Source organism: Neolamprologus multifasciatus, chromosome 20 (assembly GCF_963576455.1).
Source record: "Neolamprologus multifasciatus chromosome 20, fNeoMul1.2, whole genome shotgun sequence".
NCBI lineage: Eukaryota > Metazoa > Chordata > Actinopteri > Cichliformes > Cichlidae > Neolamprologus > Neolamprologus multifasciatus.
The window spans coordinates 15613357-15639415 of NC_140458.1; the positions used below are offsets into that span (position 1 = coordinate 15613357).

At 41.1% G+C, this 26059-nt stretch overlaps 2 protein-coding genes across 3 annotated transcripts in view; one reads left to right on the forward strand and one right to left on the reverse strand.

Moving 5' to 3' along the window:
• zhx3b (zinc fingers and homeoboxes 3b) overlaps positions 1-5033 on the forward strand; it is a 17733-nt gene extending 12700 nt beyond the window's left edge. For both annotated transcript variants that reach the window (XM_085145729.1, XM_085145730.1), the window contains exon 7: positions 95-5033. In XM_085145729.1, the coding sequence (XP_085001855.1) occupies positions 95-105 (11 nt within the window). In that variant the 3' untranslated portion in view covers positions 106-5033. The remainder of the gene's footprint in view (positions 1-94) is intronic.
• plcg1 (phospholipase C, gamma 1) overlaps positions 2807-26059 on the reverse strand; it is a 27672-nt gene continuing 4419 nt past the window's right edge. Inside the window, exons 3-33 of the mRNA XM_085145728.1 lie at positions 20341-20493; positions 20068-20161; positions 19922-19969; positions 19299-19383; positions 19056-19139; positions 18696-18718; positions 18536-18605; positions 18344-18445; positions 16891-17009; positions 16337-16422; positions 15825-15945; positions 15406-15574; positions 15186-15308; positions 14780-14881; positions 14419-14606; positions 13798-13998; positions 13587-13706; positions 13293-13473; positions 13064-13141; positions 12862-12965; positions 12549-12642; positions 12325-12394; positions 10913-11076; positions 10694-10790; positions 10357-10581; positions 10095-10243; positions 9391-9505; positions 8247-8408; positions 7597-7685; positions 6050-6315; positions 2807-5935 (exon numbers count right to left, since the gene is read on the reverse strand). Of these exons, the coding sequence (XP_085001854.1) occupies positions 5899-5935; positions 6050-6315; positions 7597-7685; positions 8247-8408; positions 9391-9505; positions 10095-10243; positions 10357-10581; positions 10694-10790; positions 10913-11076; positions 12325-12394; positions 12549-12642; positions 12862-12965; positions 13064-13141; positions 13293-13473; positions 13587-13706; positions 13798-13998; positions 14419-14606; positions 14780-14881; positions 15186-15308; positions 15406-15574; positions 15825-15945; positions 16337-16422; positions 16891-17009; positions 18344-18445; positions 18536-18605; positions 18696-18718; positions 19056-19139; positions 19299-19383; positions 19922-19969; positions 20068-20161; positions 20341-20493 (3719 nt within the window). The 3' untranslated portion in view covers positions 2807-5898. The remainder of the gene's footprint in view (positions 5936-6049; positions 6316-7596; positions 7686-8246; positions 8409-9390; positions 9506-10094; positions 10244-10356; positions 10582-10693; positions 10791-10912; positions 11077-12324; positions 12395-12548; positions 12643-12861; positions 12966-13063; positions 13142-13292; positions 13474-13586; positions 13707-13797; positions 13999-14418; positions 14607-14779; positions 14882-15185; positions 15309-15405; positions 15575-15824; positions 15946-16336; positions 16423-16890; positions 17010-18343; positions 18446-18535; positions 18606-18695; positions 18719-19055; positions 19140-19298; positions 19384-19921; positions 19970-20067; positions 20162-20340; positions 20494-26059) is intronic.

Sequence of the window (26059 nt, forward strand, 5' to 3'; positions counted from 1 at the left end):
CGTGCTTTCTGGAGCGTGTTGTCAGGGTGACAGATTTTTAATTTCTTTTTCCTTTTTTTTTTAAATCTTTTTTTTTTTTTTTTAATTGCAACAGGAACTGATTGAAGAGGCCTTTTTGTGCGAGGATGGAGTTGACATCGCAGGTGGTCTTTGTTCCGGGAGCCTGACTAAAAGACGGCAGATGCGTTTGTAACAAGATCACTGGAAGGAAATGGATCTTGGAGCCACCTCCACCCACCCACCCACCCCCTACTCCCCCCCACCCATCTCTCCCTCTCTCTGTCTCTCCTTACCGCTCACACCCCTCGAGGTGGGCATGACACCCCACATCCCCCAAACCGCCTACATGAGATGGACGCTATAGCAGCCCCTCCGCCCCCGCCAAAATCCACCCACCCAGCCGCCCACTCCCTTCTCTCCTTCTCCAGTTTTGTCTAGATCTCCACTACAACTCTCCACTCCCCTCCGCCATTTTCCCTTCAGGAGAAAGTAGACACTGAGGTGCAGGAGTGGAGGTGGCAGTGTAGGCGTTCAGGCTGACAGCGTTTTGCTGCCATGTTTTTTCCAACTGCCTGCTGTGATGGGGGTAAAGAAAGGGGTGGGAAGGAAAAAAAAAAGAGAGGGGTGGATGTGTGGAAGCAGAAGAAGAGGGGGGGGGAAAAGTGTGTTTGAGACTGCAAACTTGGCAGATGTTGATCAGGTGGGGGTTGGGTTTGGACTCTTATCGACTAAGCTGAGACACGATTCAGTGAAGCGTTGAGACTGTTCATTGTTTGTTTTTTGGGGTACGAAAAACTGCAGTTTTGCTGCAGGGTGCTTGCCTAGGCCTTAACGTAAATCAAATCAACCTTATTTTCCCCATTGTGCCGTCTTCATGCTGCTTTTTTTCCCCCTGCGTCACAAACTCTGACTTCATGCTTGCAGTTTATTTTAGAAATGTGCTAGCTGCCCTGTTCACAGCAACAAATGTGAAAAGCAGCACTGACGCTCATTCAACCCGAGGTTATTTTGGAACATGTTTTTGTTCACACTTTTCGTATCTGTACATACTTTTCATTTAACATGAAATTGCTCAGCGTGGGACGACATCGGGGATTGTTTCATCCAAAGAGGGCAAGCACCCTTTAGAGTCTAAAACAAACAAACAAAAAAGTGACACAGTATATTAGACTACATGACATACGGTTTGTGTTGTAGCATCAAGTGCTTCTTTACGTATCGGATATGTACGTATATTTGTTTTTATGAGACTTTGTTATAAAATAAATCACACTGTAAACAAACTGTGAACTACCAGAGTTCCATAGGCTTGATGTATAATTTTTACAGATGGCATTTCAGAATAAAAGCAATGTCAGAAAGCTGTGGCTCAGTGTGTCTGTTCATAAGTAAAGTTTTCAACATGGCTTACAGCACTGAGGCAAATTAAGAGGACTAAACCTCAAATAAGAACCTTATGATGAAAGATTTACCTCATAAGTAATTTTAAGCCCCTGTCGAGCTAGCTTTGTTGCAAACACTCAGCCACTTTATTAGGTACTGTTGTAATTGCTTATTAACACATCTTTAATCAGCCAATGTAAACATGGTCAAGATGACATGCTTAGGTTCAAACTGACTTTAAGTGACTTTAAAAGTAGTGTAGTTGTATGGGCTAGTTTAGGGGTGTCCAACTCCAGTCCTCAAGAGCTACTGTCCTGCAGCTTTTAGATGCATCCCTACTCTAACACAGTTGAATCAAATGGTTGGATTACCTCTTCAGCAGGCCATCAAGTTTGGCAAAGGCTTGATAAACAACCCATTTATTTGATTCAGGTGTGTCTTAGTAGGGATGCATCTAAAAGCTCCAGGACAGTAGCTCTTGAGGACTGGAGTTGGACACCTGCTGGCTAGTCTGAGTATTTGAAAAACTGCTGATTTACTGTGATTTTTTTTTTTCCCGTACAACCATGTCTAGGGTCAGAAAAAGAATATCCAGAGCAGCAGTTCCCTGGGTGAAAATGCCTTTTGGTGCCAGAGGAGAATGGTTCGACTTCTTTGAGTGGGAGGCAACAGCCACAAAAGTAACCACTTGTTACAACGAGGGTATGGGGAAGAGCATCTTTGGGCAGCAGACGACCACACTGGGTGCCAATCCTTTGAGCTAAGATTAGGAAACTGGGGCTACAATACGCACATGACTCCATCCTCCCTTTTATCAAAGGTTCAGGTTGGGAGCGATGATGTAATGAATGGTGTGAGGGATGTAGTCTTGTCACACTTTAGGTCCGTTATTACCGAGTATCATTTCAGTGCCACAGCCCAAGTATTGCTGCGGTCTATCCCAGGACCAATCTTCCAATGGCTTCTGATGGCTGATAACGCGCCATATCACAAAGCTTCTTGAACATGACAATGACTTCAGTGTACTGAAATCAGGCGCCAGCTCTCAACCTAATAATTTTGCCACAAAGAATTACACCAGTTTAGCAAGAACGCAAGTCTAACTCAATACGAGTAGGGTGTATCTACCACAACATGGCCTTTTGCCCTGTTTTCCAATAATGTACTTATGTTTCTTTTACAGTAGAATTGCCTTCAGATAATTGGGTTTAAGGTATTGATAATAAACTTTCAGTACAGCAACACTTTGGTCACGTTCAGGCTGCTGTTCACACATTCTCATATTGAAACTACAGTACAGATTTCCTGTGGCGTAGTGTAGTTAGTGACACCTGTTGCACTTACATTTTGGTCTTGGAACCGAAAAGAATTAACCTCACCGAGTCACACCAGCACATTAAAAAAAGAAAGGCTAACAAAGATGTATAAGTAATAAGTATTTTATTTACTTTTCAGGCTTGAATATGTTTCATATGAAAGGCAAAATTAAGATGAATACTCTTCCTCTCCATATTTAGGCACATTACAGAAAGGCGGTTGTAAATGGAGCTGTCACTAACTAAACAGACAAGACTGGAGAAAAACAAAAATGCAAAACTCAAATTACAGTTAAGGGCTCTGTGCACCCACACAGGTGTTCTCGGTTATTCTGGCAGATTAGAGCTCATTACAGGTTGGCGGGAGTACGTTTTGTCTCGACAGAAGTGAACAGTACAGTCGGGGACGTGTCAGTCAAACGTGGTCTGTAGAGGCTCACACGGTGCAGAGAAGCAAAGTGACAGCACCTGTGTGGGTGTACCATGGCTGTGCAGGTGATTTATGCCCAGCGGGGCAGGTGAAAGACGTGGCTTCAATGTGATGTGTACACAGATCGAGGCACATAGACATTAGCAGACAGTTCAGCAATGAGAGCAATGCAGCATTGGAGGGTGAGCTCTTATCCATGGGAGAAATAAATGTTACACGGAGGAGCTTTGGGATTAGTATGGGGGTGCAAATGCAACATTTTTGTCTTTTTCTTTGAGACCTCAAGTATTCACTCCTGACCCTGCCTTTACCTCTAATCATAGCATATGGCTTAGGTGTGCCCCAGTGACTGAACACTGAGCAAGAATATTGAGCTTACATCACATAGTCACCACTTACAAGCAGAGAAAACACTGTTTTGGGTACAAACCTGGAAAGATAACACCATAAGTGCTCCTTCTGGGTTCAATGAAGGTGCAGATTACCTTTGTCATCCATAAATGAGCTACAGAAAAAAACAAAGAAAAATTCAAGCTTTAACTCTGCCTGTTCATGTCAATCTTGCTCTTACCCCAGAATCACAGGAAAGAACATCTCCCTGAACTTTTAACTGCACAATACACAAGGGAGGTCCTGATCCACCAGCTGGACAAACGTTCACAATAATGAAATGTAGCATTCTGCATTCGCTTCGATCCATCAGTCAGTGTTTTGCACAAAGCCTCTATTTTTTTCCCTCTTGTTTTGTTTGCACATTTCATTACAAATAAAACCAAGGGCAGTGGCAATTTAATTACCTCTTAGGCAGTGTAATCCTCACTGGATTCTGGGAAGCAGCATGTAGCTATGACAAAACTGCCCAAAAATACCACAACAGCACAAACACGAACGGTCCTTTATGTCGCTGTGGCCCAGTGATGGGTACCAGATGGCACGATTACTTTATTCCCAACACTGGCAACTCAACCCTTCTCACTCAACCACTGCTGGTCAATACAGATTTCCTTTTTAACTAAAAAACGAAACAAAACAAGAAACAAAGAATATCTAAAACTGTTTGGTTACAGTAAAACACTTTCTTAGAACCTCAAAACCATTTGAATACATATTTGTTGTAATCAAAACACACTTTCTTTAATATGAACTGTCCCCGATCTGTGGCCATTACGCCAAGAGATAATGTGAACAAATTAAAATGCTCAGAATAAAGTGGCCAGACATAATTTTACGACGTGAAATCTGAGTTCAAAGGAGTATCCACTGCTTCATAAATCCTGGCAACAAAGGGCTGCATAGTTAAAAGGGTAACTATTACAATCATCATAATTACAGTAATCATGGCGCACTGACAAATTTAAAACATTTACAGCGTTCCCTGTAAATTAATCTAATTAGATTATTTTTATAGTAGTTTGAGGCACACATTCATGTCCCTCAAACCAATATGTCTGACTGCGACTAAATAATAACCACTGCTGAGGGGAGTGAACAGGATAATGTTTTAGCTGTAACCCACAGCCCTGTGACTCGTCCCTCTGAGTGACAGGACATCTGTAAATATGGCCTGTAACACATTGGTAGTACAAGTAAGAAGTGGAAGGAAAAAAAATAAAAAGCACATTTCTCACAATAAGACCTTTTTTTTTTTTTTTTGGCTTAACGTTTATCCCTGGTCCTGCTTCGTCACACAGTGAGGTGTTGGATTCCCAGGACATGTCTCAATGTGTCACACTGGCTTGTAAATGCGTGTGAAACGCAGCAAACACGGAATGATGTGCACTTTTTGTTTTTCCTGGAATGTAGGTTAGAAATAAGTGTGTATATGTGCAGGCATAACATATGATCTGCTCTCTCACTGCTCCAAACACAAACAGGAAAAAAAAAAACATAAAACAAAAATTTAATATCACTCCAAGTTTAGGGTAGGAGATATGCTGGAGGCACACTATTTCCTCTGCAAAAAAAACAAAAACTAAGAAGAGAAGAGAAGAGAAATGTTTTTAAAAGCAGTGAGAGCCCTCATGTTTTACACATGTACATAACAAAAAGAAATCACATTATGAATGTTTAAAGGTTTAAATAATCGTAATAATTAAAAACATAGAGACAGGAGCTCTTTGAGAGCAGGTGAGCTGGTGCTGTTCTCTGGCCAACAGCACAGCAGGAATAAATATATATGTGTATATATACATATACATATATATATATTCATATTCGGCAAATAGAGAAGAGCAAAGAAACGTAACTGGAAACAGTTTCAAACTGATACCTTCTATAACTGTCCCCTTTCTTCATCTTAGCCTTCAAACTAAGCAGCTGTGCACACTGAAAACACGAGAGATTATAAACAGTCAGGCCAGAGCTGGAACTTTTTCAGTCTTGCTTTTTGTTCTACTGTGAATGTCGTTTCTTCTTCTTGCCCACAGCGGTCAGCTTCCTCTTAGTGACCCCCCCTCGCCCCTCTAATGTCCGAGTATGCCCCCCCTCACCTTCTCGTCTGGCAAGTGGTGAAGAGAGGCTGGGCAGCAGGGATGGAGGGGCAGAGAGAGAAAGAGAGAGAGAAAATGGGGGTGGGGGGGTGGGGGGGTTGGGCGAATGGAGGGAGAGAGAGCTGCCTGAAATGTAGGCCAAAGCGGTGGTGGGCGTTTCCATGGAAACTGTTCACAGCAGTCAGTGACATCATCGGTACAGGGGAGAGGCGACTGGGTGGTGGGGATGGGGAGGAGGAAGGGGGGGTTGCAACAGAAATGCGTCCTGATTGGCTTGGACTTAGACACGGTTCTCCACTCTGGTCCTCCGTGGGATCCTGAAGTGAAGACAAAGACAGGATGATGTCTGTAATCTTCTACACGTCCAAAACACTCTGTACAGGCATCTAACACCCCAAAGAGAGACACACCACACACACACACACACACACCTTCTGTTTTGCGCGTCCATGTCCAGCAGTGTCTCCTGGGACACCCTGAAGTCATCTATGGGGGACTGGTAGCGGGATTCAAAAGAGCCTTCCCTACCTCTGTAGGCCATGGCCTGGGCTGGAGACTGAGGCAAAGGAGACATGCTGGAGGACGTTGAGGAGACTGAGCTCAGCTCCCCAAAACGCTCCCGCACTGACTGAGCTGTTGCCGACACTGATGAGGCCCCGACTGCAGCAAATGGGCTGAGAACCTCACCGTTTTCATCCTGAAATAAAAAACAAAACAAAGGAGTAAACACTAGTGGTTCTCTGTATAATCAAAGATGAGCTTAAAGTCTTGCATTTATAATTTTGTCAGGTCATTCAAGACCATGAGATGAACTATAAAGGCAAAAGTAAATGTGAAGAAAAGCTGGGGAGGGATTAAGAAATAATTTGAGGGAGGCAGCTACAGACAAAGAACATACAAGCACTTAACTCAGACAAACGGAAGTATTTTTTAAAAGGACTAATTTTTCCAAATCTGCGCTTTATATCGATGCTCGAGATAAAAGCAGTTGAGTCCCCTGCAACAATGCCCACTAATAGCAAATTCTGGGACCACTAATGAAGCATTAGCTTTAAACAAAAATAATTGCGTTCACCTTTTGTACACAGAAACATCAGTCCGCTGTACTGAGAGGCCCAAGGGAGACATTTTTTCATACATGGAAGCCTTTTATGGCCCATTTGGGTGTTTTGCACCATTCACTATCTAACGAATCTCATTGCAGACCTGCCGGCTAATGTGTGACTATACATTTGGTGGTTTGTTTTTGGGTTTTTTTTGCTTGTGGCTGCTCGTATTTCAATTGTGCGATCCCACCCAAAGCTCAGTCAGCCAGGGGTGGTGGGCTTGGTTAAACGAAGGGTTATGTTTGAATACAGAGGGTGTGATGGGGTTGGGGCTCATGGTTTAAGTGTTAAAATAGTGATGCATTTCTTCTTTTTTTAATGTCACTGCCCTTACATTTTTGCACCAGTAAGTAGCTAATTGTTTTTCATACAAATCCTTTAATTCAGATAAATGTACAGTATACTATCACTACTAAGACATGAGGTACACTCACCCCTGCTTTTAAAGTAAGAATCAAAAAAAGAGGCTGTCCTGTGGTATTATTAACATACAGGAAATTAAACACGATGGAAATTAAAACCTAGGTTAGATGCAAAAAGTAAAGGCACTCTCATGTTTGTTCAGTAACTGTATAGCTACATGCTAGTTCACCTAGCTTTACATAAAGTCATGAAACAGGGTAAGAGTACGTTTACCTTGATCCAAAGGTAATGAAATCTGTGTAAAGCTCATTTGACTATTTGTTCTTCCATAAAAAAAATAAAAATTTAAAAAACAGAAAATTAAAAATAAATAAATAAATAAAAACCAAGATCTGGCTTTCCCGGCACTCATTACTAATTTGTCAGCAATATGTCAGCTTGGCCTTCTTCAAGTTGTGTCTGCATGTTTTTGAGTGGTTTGTTGACAGTACAAACATTGTGGCGCTCACCCTTCCTCTGGTTATGTCCATGTGGACTAACAGAGAAGCTAACTCCAGGTCCTCATTGTAGCTGTTCGTCAGAGGTACTGACCGGTAACCTATAAAGACAGAAGCAAAGGATTTATTTATTTCTTTTTTCTTAGTGGTCTGCAAAAAGATCCATCCATCCATTTTTTGCCAATTGGGGAGGCAGTCTAAGCAGGGAAGCCAACACCACCTCCTCCAGGTCTTCAGGGAAGATACCGAAACTTTACCAAACCAGTCGAGAGGTAACCTCTCCAGCTTTTAGTCTGGGCCTCCTCCCAACAGGAGATGCCCAGAACACCTCACCTAGGAGGTGCCCAGGAGGCATCCTAGTCAGATATGTGAAACTCCTCAGCTGGCTCCTTTTAATATGAAAGAGTAGCGGCTTTACACCCTTCTCTATGGAAGATATCCGCCACGCTATAGAAGAAGCTAATTTCCAGTGCTTGCATTGGTCACTACCAAAGCTCATGCCCGTAAGTGAGCAGATAAATGTAGATTGACTGGTAAAACTCACTTTTACACTCAATCCCCTGCTCTACTCACCCCTCACCTCAAACAAGACCCTGAGATACTTAAAGTCAGCAACAAAACATGTAAAAACTATTTACAGAGAACACATTTTGAAGGCGTACCTGTCTTTAGCCCGTGAATGGGGAACGTGGCCTGAGCCAGGAAGTTTTGGTCGTTGAACATGTCGATCTCATACACCACAAAACGCAGAAAGGCAAAAGCAGAGTTGCACACAGTGAACTGGAATGTCTTTCTCGGCCAAGTGGGATTGAGACCATTATCAGCTACAGAAGAAAAGAAATATTGAAAATGTAAAGCGTGTATCCTCAATTCTCTAACATTTGTGCAATTATATTTCCCTTGTAACAGCAGTATAAAGACTTCTGTAATTAGCTGCTAGATAAAGGTTGCACCTCTACATTACACGGAAATAAAACCCTTTCCAGGACAAAAAAAAAAAAAGAGTATGTCATTAACAGAAAATTATTTTTCCTTGGCTCGCTGCCCTTTCTGTAGAACCAGAGAGCAGTGAGAAAAAAAACAGCAGAAGGAAATGCCAAATGTGTTAAAATTTTGAGTTTATGTTTATGTATTTATATTTAAAAGATAAATATGCGCTGGGCTTACATCGGAATCTGCCATCTAAAGTAACAGAAGTTATCTGATGACCTAGTTTTGAATAAGTGCCAAATTCAAAGGGCAGATGAACTTCACTGATAAAATGATTGACATTTAAAAAGTGTGTATACAACCAGTACAGGCAAATAAATATAAATGGGAACAAATGCTGCTAGAGCCCACAGTACAATATGCCGATATACCGCTTTTTAGTAATATACTGAAAAAAAAGTAGTTATAAGTATAGATTACATTTCTTAAATTTGTACTAAAGTAATCCTGTCCTTACTCACTGATGGGAATTTTAAAGAGTATAGGTTGCAGTAAAATTTCCCAATATCCACATCAAAGTATGTAGCAAACAAAATCTATGCATTAAACCATCAAAACAAAAAAAAAGGTGTTTCTTCTGTCATAACGACCTGATGAGAGCTGTGCGAGTTTCAATGTTTTCCCTTTGTATTCCCACACATGGCACAGTTGTTTGTATAACTTCCTGTTTTTCCTAAGACCATACAGGAAATTACACGAGAAAATATATCCAGTAAACAGCAACTGCTTTTTTTTTTTTTCTTCTTCCTCCCCAGTTTTGGCAGGGCCTGACTTTACTGGCAGAGGAACTTGTGTTTAAATAAGAGCAGCGCTCACCTTCAGAGTCTGTTTTTTGCTTGGCGCTGTCGTACTCCGCTCCACACACCTCGATCTCAATCAGAGGGCAAACGATGCCACGTCCATGCTTGGGCAGATGCCGGGAGCCCAAGACCTTCAGAGGACAAAAAGCGATTACGTCTTTGGAATTTTTGTTTACATTAACATGTTGCTACAAACAAACACACAATGCTTTTCCATCAGTGACATCTTATAATGTGTTTTTCTGCTCAATTGCTAACTGAGTGTTTGAACTACAGGTTGAACTCCTCCTTTATACATGTGTAATTAAAAGCATGACTACGAGCAGTGTTTGCAGTACACCCATGGAAGCAGTCAGTGAGTCTCACAGTGAAGAAACAACAATGAGCTTCCTGACTTGATTTCTAAACAAGTTCATGAATGTTTATTCATAATTTATGAAAAGTGAGTTACCTTTAATCAAAAAATATTATTACGTCTGTAACTAAAGGGGAATGTATTTAGCAATCGGTTGCTAGGTTTTGTAAAGTACAATCACTGCTGCTGCTCCAGTGGGCAACTACAATCACACTGTTAACAAAACACCACCTGTCAGTTTCACCTTGTCTGTCTCCATAACCACCACCCGCTTCATTTCTCCCAAAGAGATGAAGGGAAGACTCGTTTCTGCACAACTGCATCACACCCGAAAGCAGAAAAATCCAGTCCTCAGTCTACTGTACCTCAATCTCTAGACTGACTTGCTCCACACCCCGTAGTGTTTGTCTGTCAAAGGGATCAAAGTTGTCGTCCCTCATGATGGGCGGCTGAAGGACGTAGCCACTTCTTCCGTTCAGCATGAACAGGGCCTGGTTCATCTGCATGGGCTTGTCTGCAGGGAAGGAAAGAGGAAGGAATAGAAGGAAAAAAATGTAAAAAGCACGTAAACAAATGAAATGTACTGTCTGTCTTCCAGCTTTGCTCTCAAAAGGGAAGAGAAGATACCTCCTGTCTGGAAGTTAAGTGCTACCAGCTGAGATCCGCAGAGCCACATGGGGAGCGGGTCATAGTTAGAAGAGTCTAATCTCTGGCCTCTGGGGTAGATCCTGGACAGCTGCAGCCGATTGTACTGCAGGAACTTCTTCCCCTTGATTTTGTTGACGTATTTCTCTGCCTTGGTTTCAGGGAAGGATGACATGTCCCGGAAACAGGCTCGCTCTGTGCCAATCTCTAAAAAAAAAAAAAAAAAAAGGCGACGACAAAAGAGAAATGTGACCCCATCTGCATTTGGTGTTTTTCTTTTTATTACGTGTGCAGGCGAGTGAGTGCGCATAGTTCTTACTTTCTTCATCAAATGGCACAGGCCTACAGTAGATGACAAGGTCAGATAATTCCAGTGCAATCTTCTTCCTCCTTTCCATCATCTTCCCCTCTTCTATCTGGCCACAGACATGGCACAAGTATAAATATAGTAGTACCAACAGTGAGGCACATCACTGCTCAGCTTAAACCCAAAGTGTGAGTGCATTTCATGTGAAGCATATTATTTCTGTATATTTACCTTGGCCTCTGAGGTCAAGGTGACCTCACGGATCTTGAGCACCCATTCCTTGAGCTCTTCTTGCGTGTTTGCAGCGATGTCGAGCGGTATGCCTATCCGCACAGGGGTACTCTGTGTCAGGGTGAAAACATAGGGCCTGCTGCCTTTCCCTTCGGCACGAACAGCTGAAGAGAAAGAAAAAGAAAAAAGTTAGAAAAAGGGAACCAATAAATGGAAGTAATGACGGTTTTAAAAAAGTAAATAAATGAGGCTGGTGCTGAAATCATGGACATACTAGACTAACAGACCATAAGGAAGAAAACATGGTGGAGAAGAACCACCTGAGAAGAGCCCAAGATGACAAATCCATAGCAATTATTGTAAACCATCTGTATCATCCAGTATTAGACAATAAGTGATAACATTCAGCAAGGAGTTCTTTTTAAAGGATGATAGGATTATATAAAACCAAATAATCCCTTTTAGAATTTTTTTTTTTTTTAAATTAAAACATTCATGTTTTTGTAAATGAATGCAATTACTTTCTGAGCATTTTTAGCTCATCTTTCATACTACCACTAGATGGTGCCAACGAGCCACCCAGATGGACAAACGGACTCGGGTTAACAATGCAAGGCAGCATGTGCCAGAACTAATATGGGTGTACTGACTAGGCTGCAGGATGTCAATAACATATCAAATGCAAATTGGAGAGAAATACAACAGTAATAATAAAAACAGAGAAGACTTATTAAACTAAGAGGCTGATAATGGAGAAAAATAACAATAAAGAGAGTGATGACAAGGGCCGGGACGACGCGTCACGTAAAATACGTCGACGTAAAAAGAATGTGCGTCGATGCGTCGTCACTTTCAAAACAGACATGGCGGCAGTGAGTAGCGGCAACACGAGTGAGGCAGCCGCAGTCAACTTAAATCACTCCACCCGAACACGCAGTTCTACAGTATGGGGATATTTTAACAGAAAAAGAAGTGATTCAGTCGTTTGCCGGCTTTGTAAGGTGGAAATGGCCTATGATAAAAGCACGACGGCTATGCACTTTGCACATTTCATTTCTTGTTAAATGCTATCTCTGATATAAGATTGTACTACTACTACAACTTTATTTTGCAATTTTTTTATTAAAAGGTGTTGAAATTAAGAAATTTGTGTTTTTCATTAAGATACATAAATTAGTAAATGTGAAATTGCTATACAAGTCAAATAATGGGGAAATAATCGATAATCGAATCAAATCAAAACAGAATCAGATTGAAAAATTAAATCGCTAGATTCATCGATTAGGAAAATAATCGTTTTGCCCAGCCCTAGTGATGACTGTGTCCTACAATTAAATTTATTTTTAAAAGCAGTTAGTAGGGGTTTACTGCTCTCAAGATGACTTGCTACAGGAAGCGAAGGTGCTACTTACTAATCTGACAGGCAGACACATCAAGACTTCCTCTCAGCATATCTCCAAGAGGACTGTTTTCTGTCATCTCCTGTTGACAGAAAACAGAGAGCACATATGTATCTTTGTGAATGAAGACATGAATGACCTCACTGTGGTGGGAGCAGGTGTACTCATTTCTCTTTAAATAAATACAAAAAAAATGTGCTTGAGTAAGCATCTCGTTTTAAGGGTTTGATCCTCACAGTTCTATCAGGCTCGGCTGCTGACGGACTGATCTCCTCCACGTAGTTTGCCGGAAACCACATCTGCTTCTTTCCTCCACAGTCACCCTTCCACCTGAAAGAAGAAGAGGCGGGAGGGGTAAAGAGACAAGGGATGTGGTTTGTAAATATTTAGAAGCGTTTCATATTTAGAAAATGATCCCAGGACTGTTAAGAGAATTTTAAATGTGTCATTCACTCATTTACCGTAGTTCTCTAATGCTAAGCACGTATTTGCAGTCTAAATTAATAATTAAGAGCTACTTCCTGAATGGATTTGATGCCACTCACTTACCATCCCCCTTCCTGTTTTTCCACATTAGAGATGATAGCATTCTTAGTGAAGGAAAGCTCATCGTCTCTCTGGGCTTTATACTCATACATGGCTCGCACCGTGCACTGAAAGACAGCACACAAGGTAACGTCATGTTTTTATGTCCAAGTGTTGATGTTGCAGATCTCAGCTAACCGTCGATTTCTCCATCCTGCACTCTTACCTTAAATGTTGGCATTTGATTAGCCTCCACATAAAAGCCTGGATTCCTTCCCTCATACAGTGACCCGTAGTCTGGCTCCTATTGGGCAATACATTATGAGTTTGTTTTTCTTTTTGCTAGGCTGGTGGTGATTTCACCACAGAATGAAACTAGCATAATGGCATGAAACAATACAGCATTTTTCACTGGCCAGACGTTTCCTTTGTAGACTGTATAATGTGGTACTTACAGCAGTGCCTATCTTCTCCAGTGTGTCCTCGTTGATGGGATAGCGTAGTTTCATTTTACGGTACAAAGGGTGCTTCTCATAGTAGCTAATAAGATCTACAAGGCTGTCAAACTCTGAGGTGCCCAGCACCACGGTCTGACCCTCCTGCTGCACACGACAGTGCTTTATTTTACCCTCGGCTCTGTGAAGAAACCCAAAGAGAGAACTCTGCTAAATAACAGTGATCCAAGGCATTTATGTGCATCTACACTCAATATGTTGATCATCTAAGATTTAAACTGGCAACTAAGTTACCTGAATGAAATGGCAAAGGAGTTGGGCTCTGCCCTTTTCCTGACTAGAAAAGCCCCATCGCGAGGAACCCTCATCAACATGTTCTCTGCATGGCTCCTGGAGAGGTTGGCGTGGTACCACCTGCGACAAACAAAAACAAAAATATGATGCACATCACGTAATAAATTCAGCACTTTCTCAGTAATCTTTGAAAATGCATATGTGTACTCACTCTTTGCTCTCGTGAGCATTGGTCTGAGGTACCGGCTCAGTCAGCTTCATCTCAAATTCATTACAGCGCAGCGCCACCTGCTGGTAGTGTGTAATCAGAGCAAAGAGCGTGTCAAATACCAGGTTGTCAGTCAGGTAGAACTTTGGGCTGCCTGCCTCCTGACGAGAGTGGATGCGACAGTGCTGCACCCGCCCCGAGCGCCTGTTGCAGAGATGGGAGGCATGGAGAGAGAGAGAAACAATGAAAGGTCAGTTTTTCTTCCAGTTTGATTACAAGTTAAGAACACGTGAACTCTTGTTTATCTTTAACAAACTGCCTTGTGATACCATCTCTACATTGTTCCCATAGCTTGCAGGTAAATAACAGACAGACTGATCTGTCCTGCCCTCCTTTCACAAAGAGCTCATAATATCAGACAGATCACACGTCACACTGTGACAGCCATGATCACTGACTGATCTGCCAGTGCGACACTTAAATTTGGTTATATTTTAGTGACACGTGCTAGTTTTCGGCATACAAGTTAAAGTTTCCTATACTTAAAAGTGATTTCCCCTAAATTACCTTTTCCATCCTGAAATCCAATAGATGTTTTTTAAATACAAAATATGTGTACTTTACCAGAAAGACAGAGTGTAGTCTCCGACAAAAGTCTCGCTCTCCCGAACTAGGAAGGAGCCATCAGGAGCTCCAGTCTCCAGGCAGTACTCAGACAGCAGCCTCTCGGCTATCTGCCGTCCATCCCGCCCAGCACCAAGCTTTCCATGAAACCATTTCTCTGTCACATGTTGATCCATACCATAGGACACCTGGGAAGATTCAAGATGTGTTCACGTTATGTGTATCCACATACTTTATCTCTAAATAAGAGCCTCCCACAGACCTCTAAATATTAAAAGTGCATCAAATTACGAACAATGCGAACAAATGTTCACGCTCAAAAATAATTTCTGTACTTCAGCAGCAGATCAGACCTACTAACCTCTCTGTGCTCCTCCTCATCATCATTTCCCGGGTTACTGGAGGTCTCTTCTGAGTAGTAGATCTTACTGCTGGTCAGAACAAAAAAATGAGGGTACCACTCCTGGGATGAAGGGAGAGAAATGAGACAGATTGTTAGCTGGATCAATTATTTACAAGATCCATGTGTTACAGTGCAAAGTGGCACAAGATGATACAGAATAAGAACTTGATATCCCAAGGAAAAAATGCTGATAAAGGAAGACTGCAACATAATTTGTCTTAACTTGATTTTTCATGTTTTTACTGATAAACACCACATAAAGCATATGTGATACAGAAGCTAGTTTTTCTTTTCTGACCATTTCTGCCCACAAATTATTTCTCGTGCAGGATTCAGAAACTATTTATACACTGAACATGCTTACATGGTTAATGGGATCTTCCAGGTACAGGATGCCATTTTTAATGGAGTTGCTGATATCATTCTCTGAGTAGGGAGTGGTGGTGGACACCTCCTCATAGGCACTGCCTTCTGCGAGCTTCTTATGCTGCATCAGATAAGAGGAGAAGGACAGACAGAGTAAGGTTACTAATCCCCACTCCCCAAAAATCAAATGATTTCTCATGACTCCAAGAGGCTCTGACCTTGATGAGGATCTTCCTCTTGAGCTGATTGGGTGAGGGCAGCCCATCTGCTGCGATATCCACTGCCTTGGTTAGAAGCATGTCTCCAAACACCTTCTTAAAGTGAGTGGCCATATTCCTCTGCTGCACAATACTACAGTGGTCCTCTATGGACAGGATGATGGGATATCTGTAAAAGGGACCTCAGAGTCAACCTCAGAGGAGTGGCAAATCCAAGAAACCCCTTGTTTAACTTTGTTCTGATGTGACTTTCTCACAGTGATGTCACTGTGGCCTGCCCACAGTGTTTCTACATTAGTGTGTACCCGTCATCTCTTTATCTTCACCATCTCTTATCCTGTTAATCACCACATCCCCACTGACAGTCATAAAAAGAGAAGAAAACAAAACAAGAATAGCGCGTTGTCATGCACACTCACTCAGATGTGACAAAGGCGTGCTCTTTGATGGTGGTCAAGACATCAGAAAACTTGATTTTGGTTGTGAGGGTGTGCCCATGGTAGATGACTGGCATTCCCTCAGGGCCATCCCAGCAGTCCACTGAAAAAAACATAGACACATGCATGCAACATCATTTCATCTTTTATCCTTTAAGGATAAAGAAAATAAACAGACGTGTGTGAGTGACGGGACAATTGTAGGATCTGTATGTTTCAAGGCGAACAAGAGCTACAACAAACAAGTCTTATTTATAGAAACCTGCCTGACAAGGGTTTGCTGAAAAGCAATATCGGGAAAGGTTGCATAAGTTTTTGCATGTGAGGACCTGGTTAAGGGTGCATTAGCTGGGGTTAAAAGTTGAGCTGTGAAGGATAAGAAAGTGGGTAAAAGTTAATTAGTTGGTTAAAAGTCAAGCAGTGGTGATTTACTACTCGTGGGTAAACCGTACACCTTCCAGTGTGTGTGTGTGTGTGTGTGTGTGTGTTCCTACATTCAATACAGCGACAGCCCATCCTCAGACAGCGTGCGTATGCCTCCAAGGACGATTCACTGGAAAACTGGTCTCCTGTCAGGTAGCTAAAAATAAGAACACAATGTCAAGTATGTACACAAAACATTAACATGTCAGGGAGTGTCTTAGCACACGAACACACTTTTTATGGTGATTACATAAATAAATTGATACAGTCATATCAAAAGGGCTCGTTCTCCTCTGTTGACCGGATAAATACTTCTTACTCATTCAGTCAGTCAATTCAAGCCTAATCAAAGGAACATGGGAAATTTTCATTCCGTCGCTCCAATGAGCATTGTTTCACATTTAGTACAGAATTACTTGCGCTGACTTTCACACACTTTTCAATGGGAGGAAAAATACATTTTCCTGCAAAATAAATGCCTGGATCTCATTCGGGAAAGAGATTGTTAAATAATACACTTTTATCTGATGTGTGAAGCCAGTTCAAAAGACCTCCTTTGGGCAGAGGTTTCAAGAACTCCAGCATTCCCAGGGCCCAATTAAAGCAGGCAAACAGACATGCTTACGTGTTGTGCGAAGAGGAGATCCAGTAGTGAGAGAGGGGGTTGTTCATATTCTCAGGACACACTTGGTCCAGGGAGGAATCCCAGATGGTGTTCTCTTTGGAGAACAGGTATGTGAGGAACTACACAAGAGAGAATGAGGAGCAGTGAAAAGTGGGAAGAATTACAGACCCTAACTTACAGCAATATACTGACGTGGCACTGAAATGATAATGATCAGATTCTTAAAAACATCTGACCTAAATACTCAGGAATCAGGGCACCATTGCTTAAGGCATTTAAGAAGTGGCTCAACACCTGTTTGTATGCACAGGCATGCGCTAGAGCCCCCAAGGAGAGGCGAACTGCCAAGTTCTGATCCAGCCTTTGGACTGTGAGAACTGTTGAGTTTGTGTTTCCACCAAAATTATTGTTATTTTTATGTTACTGGTGAAAAGGTCTATCTTGGTTTCAATATAATTCTAAATTCCAAGATATAAAGTAAAAAAAACAAAAACAAATACAAAACCTAAACATTTCACTGCACGAGCCCATCTATCTCGTAAGCAGGTACACCTTGCAAATATAAATTTTTCTGGTACATTTTCACATGCTTAAACAACACAAATGCTCTAAACCACAGGGCAGTCAACTTGTACACATGCTAACAAGTAGGAAAAGTACAAGATAAAGTACTAAGATAAATGTTTCATGTCAAAATAATATGAATGCTTCTAAAAAACACTGGTAAATCACCGAACACGCACAACTGTCAACATGAATAAATTACAAAAACTAAGAAAAACTGAGATGAAACATCTGGGGAACATGTGGGGTTCAAAATGTCATAATTATTGTCATAATTGCTTAATCCAGATTCTTAGATTTAACTTATGTATTAAACACATAATGACATTGGATTCCATAATCAGCAAACAAAAACATCACATTAGAGTAGGATTTGTACATATCAGATTCCCCATTAAACTTCAACTATAATAATTTCCATGTAGTGATAATATTTAAAATAAAGTATGTATTTTTTTTAAACTATTCATAGGCTTTTCTTTGCACATAATCAAGGCCTGGGCACCAGTGACCTAACATCCTCTGGCACGAAGACACAGCATCACCTCCTGCAGGCTCGCTTGTCCCACTTTCCTCTTTTATTCATGACTTTACGGTGACCACAAAAATCATCCTTCGCTTTCTGCAGAACTGTCATGCCGCACCATACTCAATAACCTTTCATATCTGTGTAGGAGGAGGTGCTTCAGGGCCAAGATCATGGCCAGTCATGTTAATTTCTGAGCATCTCCCTCCCACACTAACAACACAGGGGGGAAATCGGAAAACATAACCTATGAAAACATGGTACATTTTTCCGTTAGTGAGCGAAGACCCAGAAAAAAAACACAAGAACACAAGTGAGAAAAGGGGGGAAAAGAAAGAGCGAGAGGCATCGAGGTGCGCATACCTCGTCTTGCTGGAAATAAGGCTGCTCCACTTCCCTCAGGGGGTCTTTCAGGTAGCCGAACATAAACTCTTGCACTTTGTTGTTATCTGTGGCCCACATCTCCTGCAACAGCAAACACAAACATGCATTAGAGCATGAAAACAAAACAAATCGGCAATAAAGTATGTAAATGTCCAACAACTGAGAGAATACCTTTTGAGACTCCAAAAGGAAGCTCTTGAAGTCCTCCAGGGAAATCCTCTGTTCTGGTCTATCAATGAACCTGATAGAAAAAGTACTGGTTAATTTCAGCAAACAACCGTGATGCAAGAGAAAACATCACTGTGTATGTGTGTGCGTTTTGTATACCTACCTTTGTAGAAATGGGATTTCCATCTAAAAGATAGTAAAGAGACAAAAAACATTTAAAGTAATTAATCAAAGCGCTGCACTTTCAGTGTTAGACATCCTGTGAGGTGGGGGGAGGGCACTGAGGTTATTCATTTTATCTGACCCCTGCTTGCCTGCCTTCTTATCTGTGTGTGTGTGTTTGTGTGTCCTAATGGCCTCCACCAGAGAGGTTTGGTGGGTTTTTAGCTGGTGCATATTGATCTTGAAGCCATTTGAGATGACAGATGGAAGATGAAGTGAGCCTTGGCAGAGCATCAGATGGGGTGCTAGGGGGATGAAAGCACAGGGACTATCTGTGGATACATAAAAAGACTGCACTTACGTTTTTCTGGGCATCAAACATGAGACTACGATAAAGCTGCGCAAACTGGCTGAAGGACACGTCTCCATTCCTCATCTCCGAGTCCTATAAAAGAAGCAGAGAATCAGAAAGAAAAGTGAAATGACTTTTAACGGCAAATCATAAATCTTTAGCCTCAAGCAACATCATCATGAAAGGGAAGTTGGCGGGGAGATGGAGTGGGAAGGAGGTTTGTGATAAGGAAAGTAAGCAGCAAGAGGTTACCGGAAGTTTCTCTCGGAGGAACCTCATGTTGGGCACCCTGTAGTTGACCTGGCTCAGCATGCTCTTCAGATCCTTACAGGATATCCTAAACACGTTTTGTTGAAAAATAAAACAAACACGGATAAGCATGTGCAACATGTGCAAACACTTCTACTTGTAGAAACTATTGTGAGGCAGAAATGCCATTTTGAGTTTACAGATGGGCTGAAACCTTGTAAACAGACACCCTGCATGTTCTGTTGAGTGGTTTGGGCTTCACTTCTGCTACACAGCTTGGAATTTTGGCCAGAAACGACAATACACAGCGCACACACAGTAACAAAGGCCTGTCAGGGATGTAACAGACAAACATCTCTGTACATCTCCTCTCCATTCTCTGCAGTCTGTTTCCTGCTGCAGGAAGAGTTGTTGGTGTGCGGCTGAGGGGTTAGTTCCCTTACTACACCTCAGCTGAGCTCTCTCACAGACACCTACCAGCCGGTTGCAGCAAGTCTATGTGCTCTTAGATGAAAGGGCACACAACTGGTGTAGCAAACAATTGAGTTACATCTAATAACATCCATTTCTTGTGAGGGCGATCTGATTAACTCTGCAGCTGATATCCTTTGACCGAGTTTAGTTACCTGTCTTCTCTGTTGCGATCGACTGCGTAGAACTGCTTACGTAACCACCTTAAAATTAAAGAAAAGAAAGAAAGACTTAAGCGATTTATTGCATACAGAAAACAGATAATGCCGTCTATTTACACAAACTTTGAGTTCAGATTTACCGCTCGATCTGAAGAGGTGTTGGAGACTTCAATGTGTCAGTCACAAGCGAGGTTAACCCTTGCACCCACATGGTCATCTCTTCATCAGATGTTGCTGTAGCAAAAACAGCTGATCTAAATAACTCAATTCTGTCACAGGCTAAAAATACAAGAAGCCTAGCAAGAAACAAAATGTGAAGATTTGATTTATCAATGGTACTAATGATCTTATTGAGGTACAATGGTAACAGGCTACTTCTTGTCAATGTGTAAGCAGTCCTTCTCTGAGCATACCTGCCAGGCTGAGTGATTTAAGGCGAAACTCTGTGCCGTACAGAATAACAAAGCAGTGGGCCTGATCGAGCCGTGCTGCCGAGTCCTCCACATAGCGATCAAAGTCCCGAGACTTCTGTCCAGAACGGATCTCCTTGATTTCTCGAATATCAACTGTAGATACAGACAGATATGTAATAGTTAGCAAAACACAAAGCTGCAGGTTCCCAACACATGACACGGTAATATTCTGGTGTGAATATGGTGTGCAAAACTTATATGCAATGATATGGAAATAATCAAAATAACATTATCTGGCACAAAACTGCAGACTTAGCTCCAAGCTCTCCTTGTTTTCTAATTCCATTTCATGTAGGAAACATGAAACACTTCAGTACTAACCCTAACAGTCTAACATACAAAAAATAAAAACATTGTGCAAGTACCTGCAGCCCCTCTGACCACATAAAACAATGAAGCTGAGGCGGTGACCCAAACCACATTCAAGTATAGATCAAAAACCACCAATTAGTAAGCAATGGGGAGAGGGCAGTTTTTTTGTTGTTGTTTGTTTTTGTTTTGTTTTGTTTTTTTTTTAGAAGCTACTGGTCAGGTCTAAATGATTGAGATTTCAAATATAAATATACATGACAAATATATCACAGTATGTACCTACCTGTGCTCGTAAGTGCAGGCTGTTAAGTGTGCGTGTTTAAACATTTAAACAACATATGATCGGAACTATGATAATGCTAACGTTTTCACGGTTTATCTGTAGACATGACAAATGAAAAAAAAGAAGAAGAAAAAAAGACCAGATATAATTTTATCTCAACTCCATAAACAATCATTGAGAAACTTTACAAGTGTGTGGGCTGCAAAGTAGCACAGCGAGTTCCTATCAGTGTTACATTAACTGCAGTTCAAGACCTACAGCAGGGACTCTCCTACTAAACACACACACACACACACACACACACACACACACACACACACACACACGCACACGCACACACACACACACACGCACACACACACACACACACACACACACACACACCTTTCAGCTCCTGCTCCTCTTCCTGCCCCTGAACCACACATCCTGTGCCTTTGACGCCTACACACCACATCTGTGCTTGCGTATAGGTGAGCATGTGCATGTTCTTTTCTCAAGCATAAAAATGTCTTCTCACAGAATTTCACCAAACTGTGCTCTAATCATATATCATATCTCCGTTTACTTAACCCGCCACACGGGCCAGCAGACTTCCGTTTAGACTGAAGCCCTTCTGACAGGCTGATCTGTTAGACAACACTTTTAGTCATTTGTGTCAAAATATTTGGAACTTGCCTCAGACAGATGCAGGAAAGAAAGAGATAGCCAGAGGTGTAACCTTACCAAAAGAGATGAGAGGAGGTATCCTGCAAAACACTACCACACTTCCTTCTGTGCTGTGCCCTGTCTTCCAACATTTTTCATACCCAAGCAAAAGTATTGTCAGTAAAAATATGACAGCCTGATGTTTAAACTTTGGCCAATGTAAAGTTGATCCCCTTCCCCCAATTTCCTTTTTGTTTGTTGTTGTTGTTTTACTTTAAATAAGCCAATGTTATGATATTGTGAAAAAAGCAAACGATCAAAAAGAACATTTCTGTTTTTCATCTAAAATGTCAAACTTCTTCTGTTTCACATACAATGTCAGGATGTGCTTCTTTTCCATTTTTATACAACTGAAAATACTGTAAACCAAAAATAAAATATAGGAAGAAGGCCCAACTTTCTGACATTTCACATACATTTAATAAGAAAATTAAAAGAAAGAATATTACAAATAAAACAAATCAAAAGTAACTGTCAGCTTTAGTGTTGCTATAAAGCCTAAAATATTGGATTGGATGGGTAAAGACATAAGCTATTATTACTGAACTGCATTCAACCAGCGACTCAAAATCTTGAGATTAAGAATCGCTTTTGTGACAGTGTCCTTTTCCCAGATAGCCCATATTTTTCAACTCTGCATGGGTTCAAATTGCACACCTTCTTGCAGTGTTTACAGCTGAACCACGGTGGTGTCAAAAGTCAATACGTTCACAGCATTCGCTTAGAATTTCATGGCAACTGAAAACGTCCCACTCGGCCATGCAGACTTAAGAGCTTTGACTGATAATCATCTTCACAATGTCAGCAAAGGACCATTGAGCAATTATTTTGCTAAATATTCTAAGTGATAAAATATAAAGATGACTATAGAATAAATAAAAACATGGGTATGCAATATGAACTTGACACTGTGGGATCGTTCTTGCATATGGGCACATCCATAAATTACCTGGACTGCATCTTTTATATTTTTAACCATAAATAAATCTGTTAGGTAAGCCCCAGACTCATCTTTTTAACTATTAAGCAGATCAATCGTGTTTATGTGCACCATCCATTCTAAAGCAAGAAAAAACCCCTGAACATTTCCAAGTGACTATGCGGCCTATGTTGTGACAATGTTTCACTGCACACTTCCACATCAGCTGATCCATGTAAGCTTCACTGACAGCATATGGGATCAACTTCAGCAGAAGACTTTTCCTCTGACAAACATCTGACAAGCCGCTAAAAGGGTTCAGTTCCCCTTTCCAACAATCTCTAAATGGAACGAGTCTGCTGTTGAGTTCTGCTTGTTTTCCAGCAACAGCCTGCTCTTTACAACGTTTTCATACAGACAATCAATCTGAAAGCAGTTTCTGATTAAGTAACAGCGTTGCTGCCTGAGGGCTAATGTCTCAGTATTTTGTTGAAAATGTTCTTACATATAAACTACGGCCAGATCCAAACGAGTAACACAAACACACACAAAAAAAGGTGGATCAGTTAGAAATGACATCACGTCTGAGGTGTTACAGTGTATGCACGTCCTTTGCGGGAGGTATGGAAAAAGCACATCAGAAGGACGACAGTTTTCACACGTGTGTGCAAGTTAATTCCACCCGCCGGTTATGTAACTTAACATAAACAACCCAAAGACCTCTTCATTCTCAAAAAAGGATTTCCAGGCTACAGGTGAGAACATTTATTGGTACTGCTGCTGAAAAGGAACTCATCCAATGTCGTGGTGCGTGTTAAAACACAGTATGTGGTTTGAATTATTGTCAAAACTGCTCACCGACGTATCATAACAACAACAACGACAACACAGTTCGAAATCCTGTCTATACCTGAACACGCCTTACATTCCTGCACCATTCAAATTAAAAGGTTGTCAATGAATTCTTTCATTGTAGATGAATCTGCCAATTATTGCCCCGATGACAGTGTAAAAACTCAGGGCAGCAGTGGAAAATACCCATCCTAGTTTCCCAGAATCCAAATTTCAATATCAAATTTTGTCACGATCAGAGTCCACAGCCCAAAGATATTGAGTTAGCAGTCATATTAAGCAAACAACAATGTTTACAGTAGAAAAATCTATAAACATATTTGAGGATTTTTTGTTAAAAGACATAAATTACTATCAAAATAGATGTGGCTTCTTTTCTTGTGCTCATCTAGAATTAAAGCTGTTATTCAAATGCCATGAATTTGACCGTTTCTGCATTTATGTGAACTGCCCCTCTGTGACTGAGCAGATCAATGCAACAGTAGATGTAGAAAGTAACTTGTGTCATTACAATGCAACAGTTCAGTGATATCCAGTAGAGTGCAAGACAAATATCTGTGAAAAATATCCCTAAAAGACCAAAAAACTCGAGTTATCCATGTATTCAGTGCACTGTACTGTCAGTGAGTATTATCACTATTTTTCAACTTTTGAATAATCTGTAAATTCACTCAGTTAGCTCTCCGATTCTCTTGCAGTCTGCATTTGTCGCTTTCCGAGCTGCTTCTTCCTCAACGCAAGCCGGTTAACGACATTCATTTTAACCTCTCTTATTTGCTCAATGTCAACATGAAGAGTCAAGAAATTGTGGCTCTAGCTAAGGAATCCATTTGGATTGGCAGTATGCGCAAGAAGTTTAATTCGCATAGCCATTTTAGCGTTACTGTAAGCTTTGGAGAAAAACTAAAGGACTGACGCTTGTCAGTTTTTAAAGGTTAAAAAAAATAAAAATAAAAATAAAAATCACATACTCTGATAATATAGGCTTAGGGGTCAGAGTACTGACTGAGGCCTCACAGGGTTAAATAAAAAAATTGATTCTGTTGCTAGTGTATTGATAACACCATAGGAGGAAGCGGATGTGGTATACTGCAGTATCGATTTTGTCCCAAACCTAGGAGCAGTTGCAGCACGGCATCATTATGTAGTGTTTAAAAAGGGGGGAAAAAAGTCTCATATTCAAACTTACGATGTGTCAGTCATTACTTAGCAAGTTTATATGTATTTGTCCTGGAATTAATATTACACTGCAGCTTGCATTTCTACAAGACTTTGCCCACCATTCTAAACCAAAAATCGGGGGGGGGGGGGGGTCTGTAATGTTTGCAATAAACTGTTCATTAATATCCATAATATCCATAAAAACTTAATGTCCAACTATACACTTACAGATTTAGAGAAGATTTTCTCAACATTCAACTGAGCAAAAGTGCAAAGGATGTAGAACTTCTAATGAACACCACACCAGGCTTATCAAGATGCAACAAATTTACCCACAGTGGTTTTCTTCAACCAGAGATAAACTGGATGACAGAAACATTTCTACAGTATGTTATTAAATATAACCCACTAAACAGTGAAGCTAGCCCGTGACGCTGTGTTTGAAGATGAGCAATTTAATGTTGCCCAACGCCATGGCAAAAAGGAAGGATTTTTCATATCAGGACATAATAAATTACTATTTAGTCTTTACCAGGTCTTACAATTAGGTAAATAGAACTTCAGATGAATAACAAAATAAATAAACCACAATTCAGTAAATTAAGTACACCACATGATTCAAATGCATATAGAGCCGCCTATAGCAGCAATAGCTTGGAGTAATTATTTTCTGTATGCCTTCATGAGTTTCTCATATTGTTGTGGAGGTATTTCGTCCCACGCTTCTTTACAGCTTTGCAGGCATTCATTTATGCACAGCTCCTCTTAAGGTCCCACCACAGCATATCACTCAGGCTAATGTCTGGACTTTGACTTGTCCACTGCAACACTTATTCATTTTCTTTTTCAACTATTCTGTTGTAGATTTGCTGCTTTGTTGCATGACCCAGTTTCAGCCAAGCTTTAGCTGTAGACAGATGGCTTCACTCTAGAATACTTATGGTTCATGGTTGACTCAATGACTGCAAGGTGCCCAGTTCCTGTGGCTGCAAAACAAACCCAACCCATCACCTCTCCACCACCGTGCTTGACAACTGGTATGGGGTGTTTGTGCTGACATGCTGTGTTTAGTTTTCACTAGTGGTGGTGCTTTGCATTATTATCAAATATCTCCAGTTTGGTCTTACCTGTTCAAATAACATTGCCTCGGAAGTCTTGTGATTTGCTCAAATGCATTTTTGCCTAAGCGGTGCTGTCATGTTCTTTTTATTAAGAAGAGGCTTCCAAACAAGCCATACTTGTTCCATCTTGTTCTCTTTTTACTGTCACAAACTTTAACACTTAAAATGCTAACTGAGGCCTGTACAGTCTGAGATGTAGCTTTTAGGTTTTTTGCAGTTTTCTGATGACTGCAAAGTCTGCAATGAATTTGTTAGGAGATCCACACTTAAAGACTGATTGTTTGGAAATGGCCTCATATACTTCCC